At 37.5% G+C, this 18897-nt stretch overlaps 1 protein-coding gene across 2 annotated transcripts; it reads left to right on the top strand.

The window, feature by feature from the left end:
* The first annotated feature begins 10570 nt into the window (after positions 1–10570).
* On the top strand, positions 10571–17925 carry LOC117317989 (LIM/homeobox protein Awh-like). Of its 2 annotated transcripts, none has more exons than XM_033872961.1 (5): positions 10571–10863; positions 14762–14958; positions 16278–16489; positions 16916–17185; positions 17388–17925. In XM_033872961.1, the coding sequence occupies exons 1-5, from the start codon at positions 10744–10746 to the stop codon at positions 17453–17455; spliced, it is 867 nt and encodes a 288-aa protein (XP_033728852.1). In that variant the 5' UTR covers positions 10571–10743; the 3' UTR covers positions 17456–17925. The 2 variants fall into 2 exon arrangements, with proteins under 2 accessions (XP_033728852.1, XP_033728859.1); XM_033872968.1 differs by having other exon boundaries at positions 10574–10863; positions 14762–14952; positions 17388–17924.
* The last annotated feature ends 972 nt before the right edge of the window (positions 17926–18897 follow it).

The following is an 18897-nucleotide window of genomic DNA, read 5'->3' as shown; positions in this document are numbered from 1 at the left end:
CCCTCTGGTTTGTGGGGGAGTACAGTATTGTGTGTACCCTCTGGTTTGTGGGGAAGTACAGTTTTGTGTGTACCCTCTGGTTTGTGGGGAAGTACAGTATTGTGTGTACCCTCTGGTTTGTAGGGGGAGTACAGTATTGTGTGTAACCTCTGGTTTGTGGGGGTAGTACAGTATTGTGTGTACCCTCTGGTTTGTGGGGGGGAGTACAGTATTGTGTCTACCCTCTGGTTTGTGGGGGGAGTACAGTATTGTATGTACCCTCTGGTTTGTGGGGAAGTACAGTATTATGTGTAACCTCTGGTTTGTGGGTGGAGTACAGTATTGTGTGTATCCTCTGGTTTGTGGGGAAGTACAGTATTGTGTGTACCCTCTGGTTTGTGGGGGAGTACAGTATTGTGTGTACCCTCTGGTGTAGTGGGGAAGTACAGTATTGGTGTGTACCCTCTGTTTTGTGGGGAAGTACAGTGTTGTGTGGTCCCTCTGGTTTGTGGGGAAGTACAGTATTGTGTGTACCCTCTGGTATGGGGGGGGAGTACAGTATTGTGTGTACCCTCTGGTTTGTGGGGGTAGTACAGTATTGTATGTACCCTCTGGTTTGTGGGGGGGAGTACAGTATTGTGTGTACCCTCTGGTTTGTGGGGGTAGTACAGTATTGTGTGTACCCTCTGGTTTATGGGGAAGTACAGTATTGTGTGTACCCTTTGGTTTGTGGGGGAGTACAGTATTGTGTGTACCCTCTGGTTGTGGGGAAGTACAGTATTGTGTGTACCCTCTGGTTTGTGGGGAAAGTACAGTATTGTATGTACCCTCTGGTTTGTGGGGGTAGTACAGTATTGTGTGTACCCTCTGGTTTGTGGGGGGGGGGGGGGGGTGGTACAGTATTGTGTGTACCCTCTGGTTTGTGGGGAAGTACAGTATTGTGTGTACCCTCTGGTTTGTTGGGAAGTACAGTATTGTGTATACCCTCTGGTTTGTAGGGGAGAACAGTATTGTGTGTACCCTCTGGTTTGTGGGGAAGTACAGTATTGTGTGTACCCTTTGTTTTGTGGGGAAGTACAGTGTTGTGTGGACCCTCTGGTTTGTGGGGAAGTACAGTATTGTGTGTACCCTCTGGTTTGTGGGGAAGTACAGTATTGTATGTACCCTCTGGTTTGTGGGGAAGTACAGTATTGTGTGTAACCTCTGGTTTGTGGGGGGGGTACAGTATTGTATGTACCCTCTGGTTTGTGGGGAAGTACAGTATTATGTGTAACCTCTGGTTTGTGGGGGAGTACAGTATTATGTGTATCCTCTGGTTTGTGGGGAAGTACAGTATTATGTGTATCCTCTGGTTTGTGGGGAAGTACAGTATTGTGTGTACCCTCTGGTTTGTGGGGAAGTACAGTATTGTGTGTACCCTCTGGTTTGTTGGGAAGTACAGTATTGTGTGTACCCTCTGGTTTGTGGGGAAGTACAGTATTGTGTATACCCTCTGGTTTGTAGGGGAGTACAGTATTGTGTGTACCCTCTGGTTTGTGGGGAAGTACAGTATTGTGTGTACCCTCTGGTTTGTGGGGAAGTACAGTATTGTGTGTACCCTCTGGTTTGTGGGGGAGTACAATATTGTGTGTACCCTCTGGTTTAGTTGGGAGTATAGTATTGTGTGTACCCTCTGGTTTGTGGGGGAGTACCGTTTTGTGTATACCCTCTGGTTTGTGGGGGAGTACAGTATTGTGTGAACCCTCTGGTTTGTGGGGAAGTACAGTATTGTGTGTACCCTCTGGTTTGTGGGGAAGTACAGTATTGTGTGTACCCTCTGGTTTGTGGGGATGTACAGTATTGTGTGTACCCTCTGGTTTGTGGGGAAGTACAGTATTGTGTGTACCCTCTGGTTTGTGGGGAAGTACAGTATTGTGTATACCCTCTGGTTTGTAGGGGAGTACAGTATTGTGTGTACCCTCTGGTTTGTGGGGGGAGTACAGTATTGTGTGTACCCTCTGGTTTGTGGGGGTAGTACAGTATTGTGTGTACCCTCTGGTTTATGGGGAAGTACAGTATTGTGTGTACCCTTTGTTTTGTGGGGAAGTACAGTGTTGTGTGTACCCTCTGGTTTGTGGGGAAGTACAGTATTGTGTGTACCCTCTGGTTTGTGGGGAAGTACAGTATTGTGTGTACCCTCTGGTTTGTTGGGAAGTACAGTATTGTGTGTACCCTCTGGTTTGTTGGGAAGTACAGTATTGTGTGTACCCTCTGGTTTATGGGGAAGTACAGTATTGTGTGTACCCTCTAGTTTGTGGGGAAGTACAGTAATGTGTATACCCTCTGTTTTGTAGGGGAGTACAGTATTGTGTGTACCCTCTGGTTTGTGGGGAAGTACAGTATTGTGTGTACCCTCTGGTTTGTGGGGAAGTACAGTTTTGTGTGTACCCTCTGGTTTGTGGGGAAGTACAGTATTGTGTGTACCCTCTGGTTTGTTGGGAAGTACAGTATTGTGTGTACCCTCTGGTTTGTGGGGAAGTACAGTATTGTGTATACCCTCTGGTTTGTAGGGGAGTACAGTATTGTGTGTACCCTCTGGTTTGTGGGGAAGTACAGTATTGTGTGTACCCTCTGGTTTGTGGGGAAGTACAGTATTGTGTGTACCCTCTGGTTTGTGGGGGAGTACAATATTGTGTGTACCCTCTGGTTTAGTTGGGAGTATAGTATTGTGTGTACCCTCTGGTTTGTGGGGGAGTACCGTTTTGTGTATACCCTCTGGTTTGTGGGGGAGTACAGTATTGTGTGAACCCTCTGGTTTGTGGGGAAGTACAGTATTGTGTGTACCCTCTGGTTTGTGGGGAAGTACAGTATTGTGTGTACCCTCTGGTTTATGGGGAAGTACAGTATTGTGTGTACCCTCTGGTTTGTGGAGGAGTACAGTATTGTGTGTTCCCTCTGGTTTGTGGAGGAGTACAGTATTGTGTATACCCTCTGGTTTGTGGGGGAGTACAGTATTGTGTGTACCCTCTGGTTTGTGGGGGAGTACAGTATTGTATGTACCCTCTGGTTTGTGGGGAAGTACAGTACTGTGTGTACCCTCTGGTTTGTGAGGGAGTACAGTATTGTGTGTACCCTCTGATTTGTAGGGGAGTATAGTATTGTGTGTATCCTCTGGTTTGTGGGGGAGTACAGTATTGTGTGTACTCTCTGATTTGTGGGGAAGTACAGTATTGTGTGTACCCTCTGGTTTGTGGGGAAGTACAGTATTGTGTGTACCCTCTGGTTTGTGGGGGAGTACAGTACTGTGTACCCTCTGGTTTGTGGGGGAGTACAGTATTGTGTGTACCCTCTGGTTTGTGGGGGAGTGCAGTATTGTGTGTACCCTCTGGTTTATGGGGGAGTACAGTACTGTGTGTACCCTCTGGTTTGTGGTGAAGTACAGTATTATGTGTATCCTCTGGTTTGTGGGGAAGTACGGTATTGTGTGTACCCTCTGGTTTGTCGGGATGCACAGTATTGTGTGTACCCTCTGGTTTATTGGAAAGTACAGTATTGTGTGTACCCTCTGGTTTGTCTGGAAGTACAGTATTGTGTGTACACTTTTGTTTATAGGGAAGTACAGTATTGTGTGTACCCTCTGGTTTGTGGGGAAGTACAGTTTTGTGTGTACCCTCTGATTTGTGTGGAAGTACAGTATTGTGTGTACCCTCTGGTTGATGGGGAAGTACAGTTTTGTGTGTACCCTCTGGTTTGTGGGGAAGTACAGTATTGTGTGTAACCTCTGGTTTATGGGGGAGTACAGTTTTGTGTGTACCCTCTAGTGTGGGGAAGTACAGTATTGTGTGTACCCTCTGGTTTGTGGGGGAGTACAGTATTGTGTGTACCCTCTGGTTTGTGGGGGAGTACAGTTTTGTGTGTACCCTCTGGTTTGTGGGGAAGTACAGTATTGTGTGTAACCTCTGGTTTGTGGGGAAGTACAGTATTGTGTGTAACCTCTGGTTTGTGGGGGAGTACAGTACTGTGTGTAAACTCTGGTTTGTGGGGAAGTACAGTACTGTGTGTAAACTCTGGTTTGTGGGGAAGTACAGTATTGTGTGTAACCTCTGGTTTGTGGGGGAGTACAGTATTGTGTGTATCCTCTGGTTTATGGGAGAGTACAGTATTGTGTGTACCCTCTGGTTTGTGGGGAAGTACAGTATTGTGTGTACCCTCTGGTTTGTGGGGGAGTACAGTATTGTGTGTACCCTCTAGTTTGTGGGGGAGTACAGTATTGTGTGTACCCTCTGGTTTATTGGAAAGTACAGTATTGTGTGTACCCTCTGGTTTGTGGGAGAGTACAGTATTGTGTGTACCCTCTGATTTGTGGGGAAGTACAGTACTGTGTGTACCCTCTAGTTTGTGGGGGAGTACAGTATTGTGTGTACCCTCTAGTTTGTGGGGAAGTACAGTATTGTGTGTACCCTCTGGTTTATGGGGGAGTACAGTTTTGTGTGTACCCTCTGGTTTGTGGGGAAGTACAGTATTGTGTGTACTCTCTGGTTTGTGGGGGAGTACAGTATTATGTGTACCCTCTGGTTTGTGGGGAAGTACAGTATTGTGTGTACCCTCTGGTTTGTGGGGAAGTACAGTAATGTGTGTACCCTCTGGTTTGTGGGGGAGTACAGTATTGTGTGTACCCTCTGTTTTGTGGGGAAGTACAGTAGTGTGTGTACCCTCTGACTTTTAAATCTGTGATTCATAACTATAACATATATTGTAACTACACAAGCATGTCCCGTCACGTGAAAAGTGTTGATATTTCTGTGATAAAAGTATCATAAAAAATCCATTTGTAATAAATTGAAATCGTGTGTAGAGAAAATGTCGTTGCCTATCTCTAGCGAGTATGCATTTCCGGTGGTATGGCGATCCTCACACGAGATGACCCATTACACGTATCTGTCTTCCGTGTTGTTATTACAAAATTATAAAATGTTTAAAGCCATGGCTAAATTATCTCCTTATCACCAGCGCTAGCTATAGAACTGAATGTTACTTGGATAATGTTCAGTATAGATAGTTAAAAGTGTCTCTAATAGTTCACATCACTGATAGAGCTTAAATCATGTCGGGTAGGAAACTATAGGATTTTTACAATATGTCCTATCAAGCTAGGAGCGCCTCGGGTCATTTTATGACAGAATCTGGACATCCTCCATTGATTCCGGAAAGTACAACAGCATCTAAAAGTACTTGTTAATATTTATTTTATCACAATGGAAATCAGAGTTATAGTTCGGGAAATAATGCCGATTGAAGTACCATGTAGAGACCAGATCACGCGATATTTTGTGAGATTTGTCGCACGCGGATGCATTTCCGGTGTAGTGACGCCACGCACTATTCACCGTGTAATAACTCCCAAGCATCTCAAAAATGAACTCTGTTGCTCTATGGATTAAAGCGCCATGACAGTTGATCAAAGCCATATTAATGATGGCGTTTCCGTTACTTTTGATAGATTTGTCATGACTGGGTGCGCATGCTTGGTTTTAGTAGATGGATTGACGTCCAATGCTACATATTTCTGATCAGTAAGCTACATATCACTGAGAAGTTCGATTGGAGGAATCCGTTGTGGTTAAATAACCATTCCGTAAGGCGATCTTATGACCACAACATTATGCAATGCACTATAGCCAATGATTATAGGGAAAAACGTATGAGTCAAAATCTAACCGTAGCATTGCACAATTTTCCCGAACAGGTTATAGTTTATGGGATAAGCAAGCTATTCCAACGATAAAGTTATCTATAGTAACTCAACAGAATATTTTCTCCGCTGTTATAGTTATTTCCTTGTAAACTTCAAAACAAATGTTCATCCTGTTATGTAACCATTAGCCAATCTTTGTTAGCCAAGGGTTCACTTAGTATACACTTATCCACCCTTAGCAGATTTAGTCTTGTTCTCTAAGCACAGGGAATGCAATGAAATGCGTCTGACATACTTTGATTTGACAGCCAGGGTCATTTAAGGACGTGCCTGGTGTTGGAGGTGGAGGAAAGCCGGAGTACCCGGGAAAAACCCACCGACCTACGGCCAGTACCAAGCAACTACCCCGCGTAGGTTTCAAACTCGAAACCCAGAGGTGGATGGCATTTCACTCCGCCTCCATATTGAATGAAATACTGATTGCGCATGCGCCGAAAACAGAAACACAAACGAGTAATGGCGATCGCACAATGAAGCGAGGGAGGCATCTCCAGAAACGAAGGAGTTGCGCGTAAATTATGTGTGATGGTGGTGTATAGTCAGACAGGTGTATTTTACAGTTTCTGACGTGCGTATAATGTGTGATGTTTGTGTATAAAATCATAAAATACGTATAGGTTTACTATGTACAAAATTTAAGTAATTAAAGATAAAAAAGTTGCGACAGACTGTCATTTTATACATTAATGTAAACTTTATTTTATTCATTCATTGGTAACACATGAAAAGTAGACACAATCAGAAAAAAAAATACAGCATGAAATGGATTCAGAAACAAGTTTTTTAAAAACTTATATTAATCCGTCTCCGTTATTGACTCATCAAATTAGCATGGTAACAAAGTGGGAGAATGAATATGAATATTGAAATAACTCTATATTGGAAGGAGACAGGTAGTGGGAAATGATAAGATGAGAAGGGAAAGAGAAAGAGGGAGACTGCCGATACCATTGTTCATTTAAAAAGAACTGCATGCTGATACAACTGTGAAAACGATAAATACAGAGTTGAAACGTGGAATTAATCGAATCTCTTGGAGCTGATAATGAATTGTTGCACACATTTAAAAATCAAGGAATTTTCGTCAAAAGTTAAGTTGTTGCTGCCAAAAAGTAATATTTCTGTCGAAATAGGATGATTTAGGGCAAAGAGGGAACGATTTCGAAGGTCGGAAAAAAGTCTACAATGTAATAAAAAATGTTCGTTAGTTTCATCAACTTGACAGTAGGAGCAAAGTGGACTATTTACCAGATTCCTACGAAACAAATAATATTTTAGTGAACTGCACTCCATCCTCAATCTTGCATGGTGAATCTGACCCAATCTACTGCCGATAAGGAAAATGTACGATCACAATATAATCATTTATTGCATTTTTGCAAGTGAAATATAGAAAATTATCAAACTGATAAAACTGCAGCGATGAGCAGTGAAAATATAAGATTTTGCAGTGAAAATATAAGTTTTGCAGTGAAAATATAAGTTTTCCGTTTTTGACAAATCAGAGCGGATCTTTGTATTCACCTCGTTGAAACTTGCCGATTTTTCCAATCGAAGCGGAGATAGATAAATTGGTTATTTTGATGTATTTATGAAATTTTCAGACTAGTTTTTGACAAAAAAACTCACTAGACGTTAGCTTTTCGAACACAGATTATCCTATAACAGCAGAAAACGCTTACATTGCGTTTATCAGTCCTTTCAAAATGGCGTCGTCAAGTTGACGTGGGTAACGTCACATAGAGATGATGTCATTACTGATTCCCGCACTTTTTGACTATTAATTTTTCGATATTTTTTATTTTGTTTTTAAGTTTATGAAATGCAATAAGAAGAAAATTGAATGGTTTCCCGTTAAATATAACATATATTTCACTCGTATGACACAATATTTCGATATTTTTCACTCGTGCTTCGCTCTCGTGAAAATATCGATATTGTGTCATACTCGTGAAATATATGTTATATTAAACGGGAAACCATTCAATATCCTCTATTTACTTCATTTAAATCTCGTGCGTACATTCAGATCTTGGAACATAAAAACCTGACGTTGCAGCATTACGCGTCCTTTCTTATTAAGATAGTCATTAAACAGTATATATCAAATGTTGGTAGTTTTATTAAAGATGCGAGGACGTTCACAACGAAAAGTTACATCTTCATTTTTGTAAAAGTTACATCTTCTTTTGTGTAAAAGAATAGCTTATTGAAAAGTCACATAAATAGGACCTTTCTGTCTTTTCTACCGCCATTACTGTATGATAATTCAATGTTGGTTTTAATTACTTGTAATGATAAAGTACATTTAGAGTTATATATAATACATGTTTACAGGTTTTGCTTAGCAAACATTTAATTGATTTTAACAAAGCTAGTTTTGTTCAGACGGGACATTTTCCATCCCTGTACTGTTTTCAGCGAGTCTTACATCTCTCTCAAATGACTTAAGTTGACAACAATCCAATACCGCGTCTCACATCTTCTTGTGTGTAGAACATTTCACTGATTTGTTAGATGTCGTAACATCATCATATCATAACCAACTGATAATAATGATAAAAACTATGTTTCTGTGTGTACCCGTACGGTAGATCCGTGATACTCCCGATAACGATTTTACCATATTAATAAAAACTATGTTTTAACATATTAATAAAAACTATGTTTCTGTGTGTACCCGTACGGTAGATCCGTGATACTCCCGATGACGATTTTACCATAGTAATAAAAACTATGTTTCTGTGTGTACCCGTACCGATAGATCCGTGATACTCCCGATGACGATTTTACCATATTAATAAAAACTATGTTTTCTGTGTGTATCAAGGTGGGATAATGATGCCCTGGTTTAAGAACTATATTCTTGAATAAATCAATTAAGTTAGGAACCAGTCTATGATGCAGTAGTGTAAGAATATATAAAATTTCGTTATTTTTGTCTATATCGGTTGTCTGGTAAGGCATAACAAAAAACGTGTTAACACTAAGGATGAAAGAGTGTAGATAATTAGAATTAAACTGATTTTTTACATTTAACACCAGTAGAGGGAGCTTTTTAAATGTTACATATCTTATTTCAAAAGCATAAAGGATTAGGTACAAGTTATTACATTATTACTAGGGCTCTCTCCACAATACATACTATAGAAATTGAGAAATAACATAATATGATCAAAATGAATACCATTTGTATACAAATAATTCAACAAACAAACAAAAAAACCAAAAAAAAACCCGATGTATATCATACTGTATTGCCAAAACCTTTGCCTGGATTTGATACAATTTTGCACACTTCTTAAAATGTCACAGGGACGTGACACAAAATTCGTGGTCCGTAATTTATATAATATATACTACATATATGTGGGTCCTACATTCCAGTCCTGATTGACAAGGCAAGGTTAGACATTACATACTGGTAAAACATACACATTTAAACGAACAAATAGCACGTGCTTGTCATTTAATACGGCAAAATAAACACATCTACAGTATCAAAAATCGACAATTTAATAAGTTTAAGATATAAAAGTTACAGTACATCTAGACCTAAACGCCACCTGTGTATAACTTACACCTTTCTATAAAGACCACTTGTAGGGCAATTTATCTCAATAGGCCACCTGAATGTTTATTGAACAAATAAACATATTGATAACCATGGAAATACGCCCAATTAACGACACATCACACAGGCGCATGAAAATATACGATACTTACATATTTAAAATGTGTGACACTTAAATAAAATATATCTTATCTTATATTATCTTATCTTATTTCAATTATATTAATCAGTTAGGGAAATTAAAATAGCTATTCTGACTTCAGTTGTTACTTTCTCAATAAAAGGGAAACAAATGCGCTAATTAAGCTATACACAAATGCCATGTTACGAATACTTTATATCAATGTATTGAAATCCTGGTTAATTATGCTGTAATTTCACGGATAAACAAGCGTTGTCACAATTTGTAATGAATATTTATTTTGAGAGTTGAATTTCCTCCTCAATTTAAATATTAGATTACTTTAAAAGACATTCGACTTGATGTAGATTTGTTAAAATTTTCAAAGAGCATGATATATACTTTCATTTCAATTTGAGACCAAATATATGCAAAGACATGTATACCAATCGATCTGGTTAAGACCTTACTTTGTATTATAAATCTGACTCCGTCTCATACTCACTGGACATCGCGGTTATTTAATGTACAATTAGGTGTATGTATGTTGATTTGTTAAGTCAAAAAGAAATAAAAAAAATGTATAGTTATAATCGAACTTTTATAGTATTGTCGTACATATAGGTATGTCATTATCTATTTTTGAAACATTTTGTTAAGTAGACAGGAATATTGAATTGTGGTGATATATTTGAATTAATACGATATTTAATATAAATTTTCCATGATTTCTTCGTATTGAAAGTAGTTTTATTCCTTAAAAGTATACCGTCCCAGTTTTGTGTTTTGTTTGTTTTTGTGATCTACCTGAATGTTGATCATGGTGTCATTGTCTGTGTGGATCAGAGAACACCATGTATCTGTGTAAACACGAGAAAGCTGGAGATGATCTGACGGGCAATGATTACCAATCGATATCACTCACAATGACATCACGTGAAACCATGCCAATGTGACAGGGTCTGCACACAAAATTGTTTGTTTGTTTACCCGATTAAAATCCAGAAAAGTTGCATTGTAACAACATTGTAGATGGTCACAGTGTGACTGACACCTACTACCCGACTCCCGTATACGACTCCCTAATCAACACTCGTTTCTGATTGGCCGAACTCGCTCTGTACTGACTAGTGTTCACAAGCATGTTTTCTTTATCACGACTGAACACTTTTCTCAATTAAGACGATAAAATCACCGGTAGTCTTGGAAATTTCATCAGTGGTCGGAAAATAATCGAAAGCGTCGGGTTACTGTATTATTGTGTAATAGGTGTAACGGCTACACTTGGAACTGTACCACTCTACGACAACGCCTGATTTGCATATTAAGTTAAAGATGAGACTGACGGACTCGAGTTTTGAGTACGAGGACGAGGAGTATAAGTATATTACTGTGTTCGATGATGATGAAGATGAATCCAGCGAGTTCAAAACAAAGTACCTCAGGATGATCAAGGTAAGTTGACAAAACCCTATTTACCGTTAGACAGAACTTATATTATCTATCTATTTTCAAAACATTTTGATTTGTTATATAGGTTGTTATATGTTTTTTTTTTTATTTATGTCTATGAAGCAAAAAACTTTTACTAATTAATAGATTTATTTAGTAGAATTTCATTTTACATATTTCGATAGTTTTAATGGTTAAATATATAAAACAACGTTTACTGGTATCAATAAAAAAAAATATATAAAAAACCCCAACAAAATAGACAAATATAAATACTTCGTGATAATATCGCGATCTTTTGGAAAGAAAACTTCTGAAGTTTTCAATATAATTTATTAATATCCCATTTTTTATTCTCGGCGAGTTGATAATGTTACATTACCAGGGAACCTGCAAGCCGAAATCTCCCTTTAGAATTTATTTATTAACATATCAACATCAAAGTACGATATCAGAAACTATGTACATACTTCATAATTAAATACTACATAGATATCATTTCACATGTTTTTATTTTCAAATGTATGTCAACTTACGACATGTCCATTTCAATCACAAAAAAACATATATCTAAAACGCGCGTGAAATATAAAAAACCGATTTAAGAATTTCAGGTAAATATTTTTGACGTATTGTAGAATATACAGTACTTAAATCTGCATATTTATATTTAACTAAACAATGCTTCATTTTTAAGAGAATATACAGTTTATTTCAGTACATTCGTATTTTTTTTAATTTTAACAAAACATACTGTCAGTGTGTGTGACTATATTAAAAAAATTGATACTAATTGCATGTTAAACCATACTAAAAATATTAAAATTGATCCTACAAGATTCCTTACTCCAGATATGCCTAGACCGCAATCTGGAAACACGAGCAGAAACCGCATCTGAGCTCTATAAATGACGCGCCTGTAGTTAAACATTACTAATTCAATATAAGGAGATTCTGGATGAGGGATAAAAACGGTGACAAATTACATTACGGGTCTGTCCATCATCTTTTGTTGGAGGATTCAGAAATGGGAAATTCATTTTTTATCGAAAGTCAGAAATGCGTTCCAGTCTTTTGTGCCACGTGAGAGAATATTACGATTCCTGAAAAGGAGATAATTCTTAAAGACATCAGCATACGACGTGTATGCATACCATATTGGTGTTTCATAGGAGATATGATTCAACCTTTTAAGAAAATCGCATCCCCAACCCTTTTAGTAACAACGACTTATAACAGTGTTTTATATTTTACGGATCGGTTAAAGTAAGGAAAATGCGTGTAGGTTCATCATTGTAGTGGTGTTGATATTGAGACTAGAAAGAAATGTATTATCTAGTGAAAGACATGTCCGTTTTTACGTTGAAATTCCATTTCTGCCTCGTGCAAAGTCTTCTTGGTGCTCCATTAAAACGCCAACTTTGGGTCGGCGACTGAAGCTTGGCGGAAGTGCGTTACCCCGAACTCTTTTGATCCGCACTCGCTTTCCACTTAGATATTCCATCTGGCTGGCTTCCTAACTCCTGGGCGAGCCGTCACCAGCGTCCGTCCATTAATAGGACGACTACTAAACCATTTAAAGGTATTTTACCAGTGTTTCTGTCACGACAACTACAAAATGAAAATCCATTTGTTTTTGTAAAAACACTGCATTATTATTTGAGATATGAAACCATTATAGCTAATGTCTCGTTGTCATAATGGATATTTTCTCATTTTTTTCCTTAAGCATTTTACTCCGAAAAATAATCAGCCTACCTGTACTACATGTAAATGATAGTAAGATAACAGGCTTATGTAGGAAGGTAAGGTTTTCTTGTTAAACAACAACAGGTAAAACTAGTGTATTTTTGTTACTAAAGTTACACACTAAATTTTACATCCATAGCTGCGATGTTAGGTATTCAACATGTTTATATAAATCCTGCAAAATTATAATTTAATGTTAGAAATATAAGGTACTACGTCATTATATTTAAATAATTAATAATAAAATCAAACACGTAATAATGGAAAATAATACAGAGGCGCGGAAAAGATTGTTATTATGTTGTTTTAAAAGATAACGTCAATTTCTCCACGGTATAAAACATTCTCTGTTATATATGGTATTTACGCCTTTCCATGACTGGGGTCAACATTCCTAATCCCCTTGTATACCGACTCGTGTCGTACTATAAGAATGCACCCCATCATTGTACATGGATACGTATTACTATATAGTTACACAACAATAGGCGGCGTCTGTGGACGAGCAGTGATCACTTATCACCGCCGTCCCACCACCAGGGGATCACCTCCCGGGGCGTGTCCATACAATGTCCTGCTTGTCCCGACCCGTATGGGGCGAGGTCACTGAGGCAATATAGATGTCAGGGATTAGAGGATTTTAAGTGAAAACAGTCTTGTTTTTTTAGTCCAACACATTAAGTCATAAGTATGTTTATATATACTTAAAATGAAATGTTTTGTCGGTGGAATTAGTCAATAAAGCCGATCATATATGCTGTATTTATAAACAGAAACGAAACCGCATATATTACGTGTCAAAATCAGATAGGATCATTTAAAGTACAACAAAAATTTCCGCTTATTTGAAAGTATTTATAACTTTGATATCTTATACATTTTGTATTGTATAGAATGATTATAATTTTAGATGAAAATAAAGATTACATACACCTAAACCATTAAAATATAGAACACCATAGCTATACACACATTCTATGCGTTATAATTGTTCACAACTGGAAACAAAATTCAACATCCTTGTATAATTTCCGTCGTTTTCTTGAAATTTTTATTGAACTAGGAACTTAGCTACAGATTACGGCAATTTCTGATCGATGAAATTTTTATAGATGCCCTTTAATTACATAATCTGAAAATAATGTCCCAGAAATGTTAGGGAATTAATGACTTGTTGAGTATTCAATACATCCACTGTCCAGGCCATCAACTCCTCCGGACAAGTCCTGGTCAGTTGTATGTCATTTTAATGTTCGATTTATGAAAGCGATAAAGGACACAGACTTCGATTCAGCCGCAGAAGCATTTCTCCAGATGTTCAAAAAAAAATCTACAGTTTTGTCAACTTAACGCGATTCTGGACGTTCTTATTTGACATTAATTTCTATAAATTAATTTAACCGATGATAACACCGAACACTGAAATTATTTCGTACCTATATATATATATTTTTTTTGCCTGTGATAAATAAATAAAATAGATACTAGATAATTAAAAATCGGACTAATACCAAAGTAAGCTGATCCGTGTAGACCTCTCCAGATGTGTTACGACGCTCGGCTTCTGACACGAGTTTTGACACACTGTTAAAACATTAGGACTGGGGTTTACTTAAATGCAATAAATACTAAGTGTGTTCTCAACAAGCCACTTAAGTGTAGGAGCCGTGGGGGATTTTACTACTCGGCCGGGAACAACTTGACTGTTTTGTTTTACTGGATTAATTAACGTTGCATTGATTAGCACTTATCACTTAATAGAAAATCTGGGATGTCGTGAAGATGACGCTGGGGGAGCTCGAACTAAGGGGAGGGCGGTATTAAATAGATTATACTTCTGATGCAGCTAGGGAATATTTAGTAGTCAATGTCATGTTCATTTCAATTTACGATTATGTATTTCGGAGAAGAAATTAAAATATATATATATATTTGTGATACGAATTTCTATTTGAAGAAATATCTACTAATGTTTATTTCAATGCAGCCATCTGTTCACAATATTTCATTAAAGCATACTTTGGAATAAAATAAAAATCACAACAATGCAATACAGTTTTATATACTTGTATTAGCAATTTGTTAGAGATTTTGATATATGATCCGTTAGTTTCTGCGATAGACGATCTACATTGTATTATTACTATTTCAGCCTGACAGTGAGAATGGTGACCTCTGTTTCGGGTGTGGGGATGTGATCGCCGATCGGTTCCTGCTGAGGGTGGATGGTCAGTCTTGGCATATGTCATGTCTACGTTGCTGTGTGTGTCAGACCAATCTGGAGCGCCAGACCTCGTGCTACATAAAGGAGGGACACATCTACTGCCGGACAGACTACACAAGGTCAGGGTCAGTCATATTTTGGGGTTTTACAATATTTCTTCCCCCCCCCCCTCCCCAGCCGGCCCCTCACCCCCATCCCTCCTCCATTCCTTTTCACTATATTATTACCATTCGTCACCGATCTCCCGGCCCATACTCATTCCCAATGTTCTCTTTCCATATGTTCTTCCCGTTTACTAATTCCAGAGACGTATCACATATATACGTCTCTGCTTATTCCTATTTCTCGACCTCCCTTTCCATCCCCGCCCCGCGCACGCTTGTTCATTTCCAGCTCCCATCCCCAATCCCGCTTACTCTTCCCCAATGTCGCCCTTCTTCCTCCCTCCATAAATGTCTGTCATTCTACAAAACAGTAAGCAATATAATAACATGGACCGGTGTTGATCCATTACCATAATTCGGAACTATTATTTGTCTGTTTAATTTTGGTTCGTTTTGGAAAAGCTAATATCTTAGAGAGTGATGTACCAAATTAATTCGTCATCAAAACGAAAACATGTGAAAATGTCAGCGGATATTATGTTAAACGAATGACAGTTCAACATTATGACAATTTACCGGATAAATTGAGCGAATAAAGAGAATCTCTGTAAAGATGCCCAAACTTCATTGTTATGTCCTGTCGACTTTGGATCAAATCAAACAGAATACATGATCCCGGCTCGTCTGGAAGATCGTGAATGCCAGAAATGAGCCATCCTCTGTCGCACGAGACAAATCGCGTCAAGACGTAGCTGTACGGACCGGGCTTTCGTTTATAGGCCAAATTAGCATCAATTGAAAAGGTTGAACATCGCAACATCGTACGTTCGTTTGATGAATACAAATTTATTGTATTGATTGAGTGTAATTAGGCAGAAAATGATGGCAGATCGGGAAATATCGACATTCAGGGTGTTCCCGGAAACACAAAATTAGTGTGATTTCCGAGGCACTAGTGTGTTTGGTTAGCTTGATGCTGTAGCAGTAACTTGATGCTGTAGCAGTAACTTGCAGTAACTTGATGCTGTAGCAGTAACTTGATGCTGATAACTAAAGTCTGATTGGGAGTGTAAACCACATTATCAAATGTCCGATTAAATAGGGAATGTAAAATGCATTATTAAATGAAATAAAACGGAACTTGATATCAACTGTATTGTGTCAACTTAGTTGATAAACAATTTCGATTTGTATACTCACTTTTACATCACATCCTCTAAAAGTATTGATAGCATGATGGATTTCTATTGTCAACATTTATTTGCCTTCTTGCTTATTGGTGTAGGTTTTATTCCTAAATTGAACATAATAATAAATTCATTTATTTTCTTTTTTTACAGAGAGTTCGGAGTGAAATGTGCCAAGTGTTTCCGGTCAATTCAAGCCAACGACTGGGTGAGACGAGCACGTGACCATGTATTTCATCTCGCATGTTTTGCGTGCGACAATTGCAAACGCCAGCTGTCGACGGGTGAAGAATTTGCTCTACAGGAGGGGAAAGTACTCTGCAAGACACATTATATAGAAACTCTCGAAGGGGGTCCGAGAAAAGGTGAGATGTTTGGCACTACGCATAGCGAACATTGTTAGGTTGTCGGGACTGCATTGTTCACGTATTCACAGTTTTTACACGAAGGCGGTGGCCGTCAAGGTAGACCTTGAACAGGACAATTATCACGAGAAAGAACGTGTAAATGATAGACATAGAATTTATTGTTTGTTTATTATTCACCACAAGTATTTTTTGCCAAAGAAATCAGGCCAAGACTTTGAAGATCAAAAACATATAGACAAAGAAAATACAATCGAGAGTGTGAAGTGTGATATCCCCACCCCATGTCCGAGTACGCCGCCCGGCGGATCACCAGTTCTATTGCTAATTAGCTGTTGCTTCATCTTGTACGTGTTGTTAGTGGTGAACGTTTGATTACATTGATCTTTATAGACATCTATTCTAAGTCATCATTTCAATTTTTAGATTCTGAAGGAAGCCAGAAGTCAAAGACGAAACGAGTCCGTACGACATTTACAGAAGATCAGGTGCAGGTTTTGCAGGCAAATTTCCATCTCGACAGCAACCCAGATGGACAAGATCTCGAGAGAATTGCCCAGATCACGGGGCTCTCTAAGCGCGTGACGCAAGTGTGGTTCCAGAATTCAAGAGCGAGACAAAAGAAACAACAGCAACAACAGACACAGAGCGGAAATACAAGTCCGTCCTCACTCTCCTCGCCATCTAAACTGTCTAGTGAGTATCTAATCATAACTCTTCCATGGAGATTTAAAATAATATTTCGAGACAAGCTTTATGTGTATCACATATATGTGTAATTCCATGTATGGAAATAGTCCACGACCTATCTCTGAACCAATGTCACGTATCCATTCATGGACAAGTATATATTTAATTATCAAATTGTACTTAAATGTTTATGTTTATTTATTTCCAGGTCCCTCGAATTGGTATATTGGATCCGAGAGCCCCATGAGCGAAGACAGTCCGTCGTTTTCAGACTAACATAAACTTTTGTGATTCGCGCAGATATGGAACAAACAATTTCATTGGATAGTTCTGGTAATCACGTGATGTGTTATATCAGTGTCGTAACCAATGTTGTGTGACCATTTGTGACATTTAAATGTGCTATTTAAAGACTAACTTGGACATAATTGCTCTATGCTCATGCTCACGTTGAACAAATATATATATGTGTTAGTGTTCATCACCTGTGTGTGTTACCAACTCCCTGATACACACCGCGTCCTTCGTGTTCGTACGGTGCAGTCTCGGACTTGGACAGTTGAACACTATCGAAGATTTGAACATTAATTAAACTAAAAACACCAGCAATTTGGTGCATGTGTGGAGTTGGTTATCAAAGATTTTACAGAATATGATTATGTACAGTATATTTTATTGTATAACTACCGGTTTTTGTTGTTTGTTTTTAATGTAAAGTTATACACGATGAAATATAAGTATGATTATAACCACGTGTTCGTTTTCTTTACCTTTGCATGTCAAAATGATGAGTTTTGTGTTACTTTTATGCTTGAAAGGCATTTCGTCTTAGTGCTGTTAATGTCAAAGTTATATTAGTTATAATAGCAATGATTTAAAAAAGATCACGTGCGTGTTTCAAAGTCTTTCTAAAATCATCAATGAATATTTGATGTAAAATCATAAACACACATTTCATGTAAAAAAACTTTACATATTTGATAAAAAATTATAAAGAAACATTTGGTTACAACAATTATAATAAATACTCATTTGATGTAAAAAAAAAAAAAAAATACTCATTTGATGTACAAGAATAAATACACATTTGATATCAAACAATAAATACACATTTAATGTAAAAAGATAAATACACATTTGATGTAAAAAATTAATATACATTTTATGTAAAATATTGAATACATATTTGTTGTCAACTTGTAATGCATATTTGATGTATAACAATAAACATAAATATCATGTAAAACAAAAAAATAATATTTGATATAAAATCATTGCACACATTTGATGTAAATTAATGAATACACATTTGATGTACAATGATAAAATATACATTTGATGTAAAACTTATGTATTTGATATAAAATCATAATACATATTTGGTTACACCAAAAATAAATACTCATTTGATGTACAAGAATAAATACACATTTGATGTCAAACAATGAATACACTTTTAATGTAAAAAGATAAATACACCTTTGATGTAAAAAATAGCATACATTTGATGTAAAATAATAAATACCATTCGATGTTAAATATTAAATACACATTTCAGGTAAAATTATAAACACATTTTTGATGTAAAATTAAATCATTAAACATACTGTATTTGATGTAAACATAAATAACATTTGATGACTAACATTCAATACCATTTGATGAAAAGTATGATTACACACACTCGATGTAAAATGATAAGCACACATTTGATATGA

This window comes from Pecten maximus, chromosome 2, assembly GCF_902652985.1.
Source record: "Pecten maximus chromosome 2, xPecMax1.1, whole genome shotgun sequence".
Lineage (NCBI taxonomy): Eukaryota > Metazoa > Mollusca > Bivalvia > Pectinida > Pectinidae > Pecten > Pecten maximus.
This window is presented reverse-complemented; position numbering and strand designations above follow the sequence as displayed.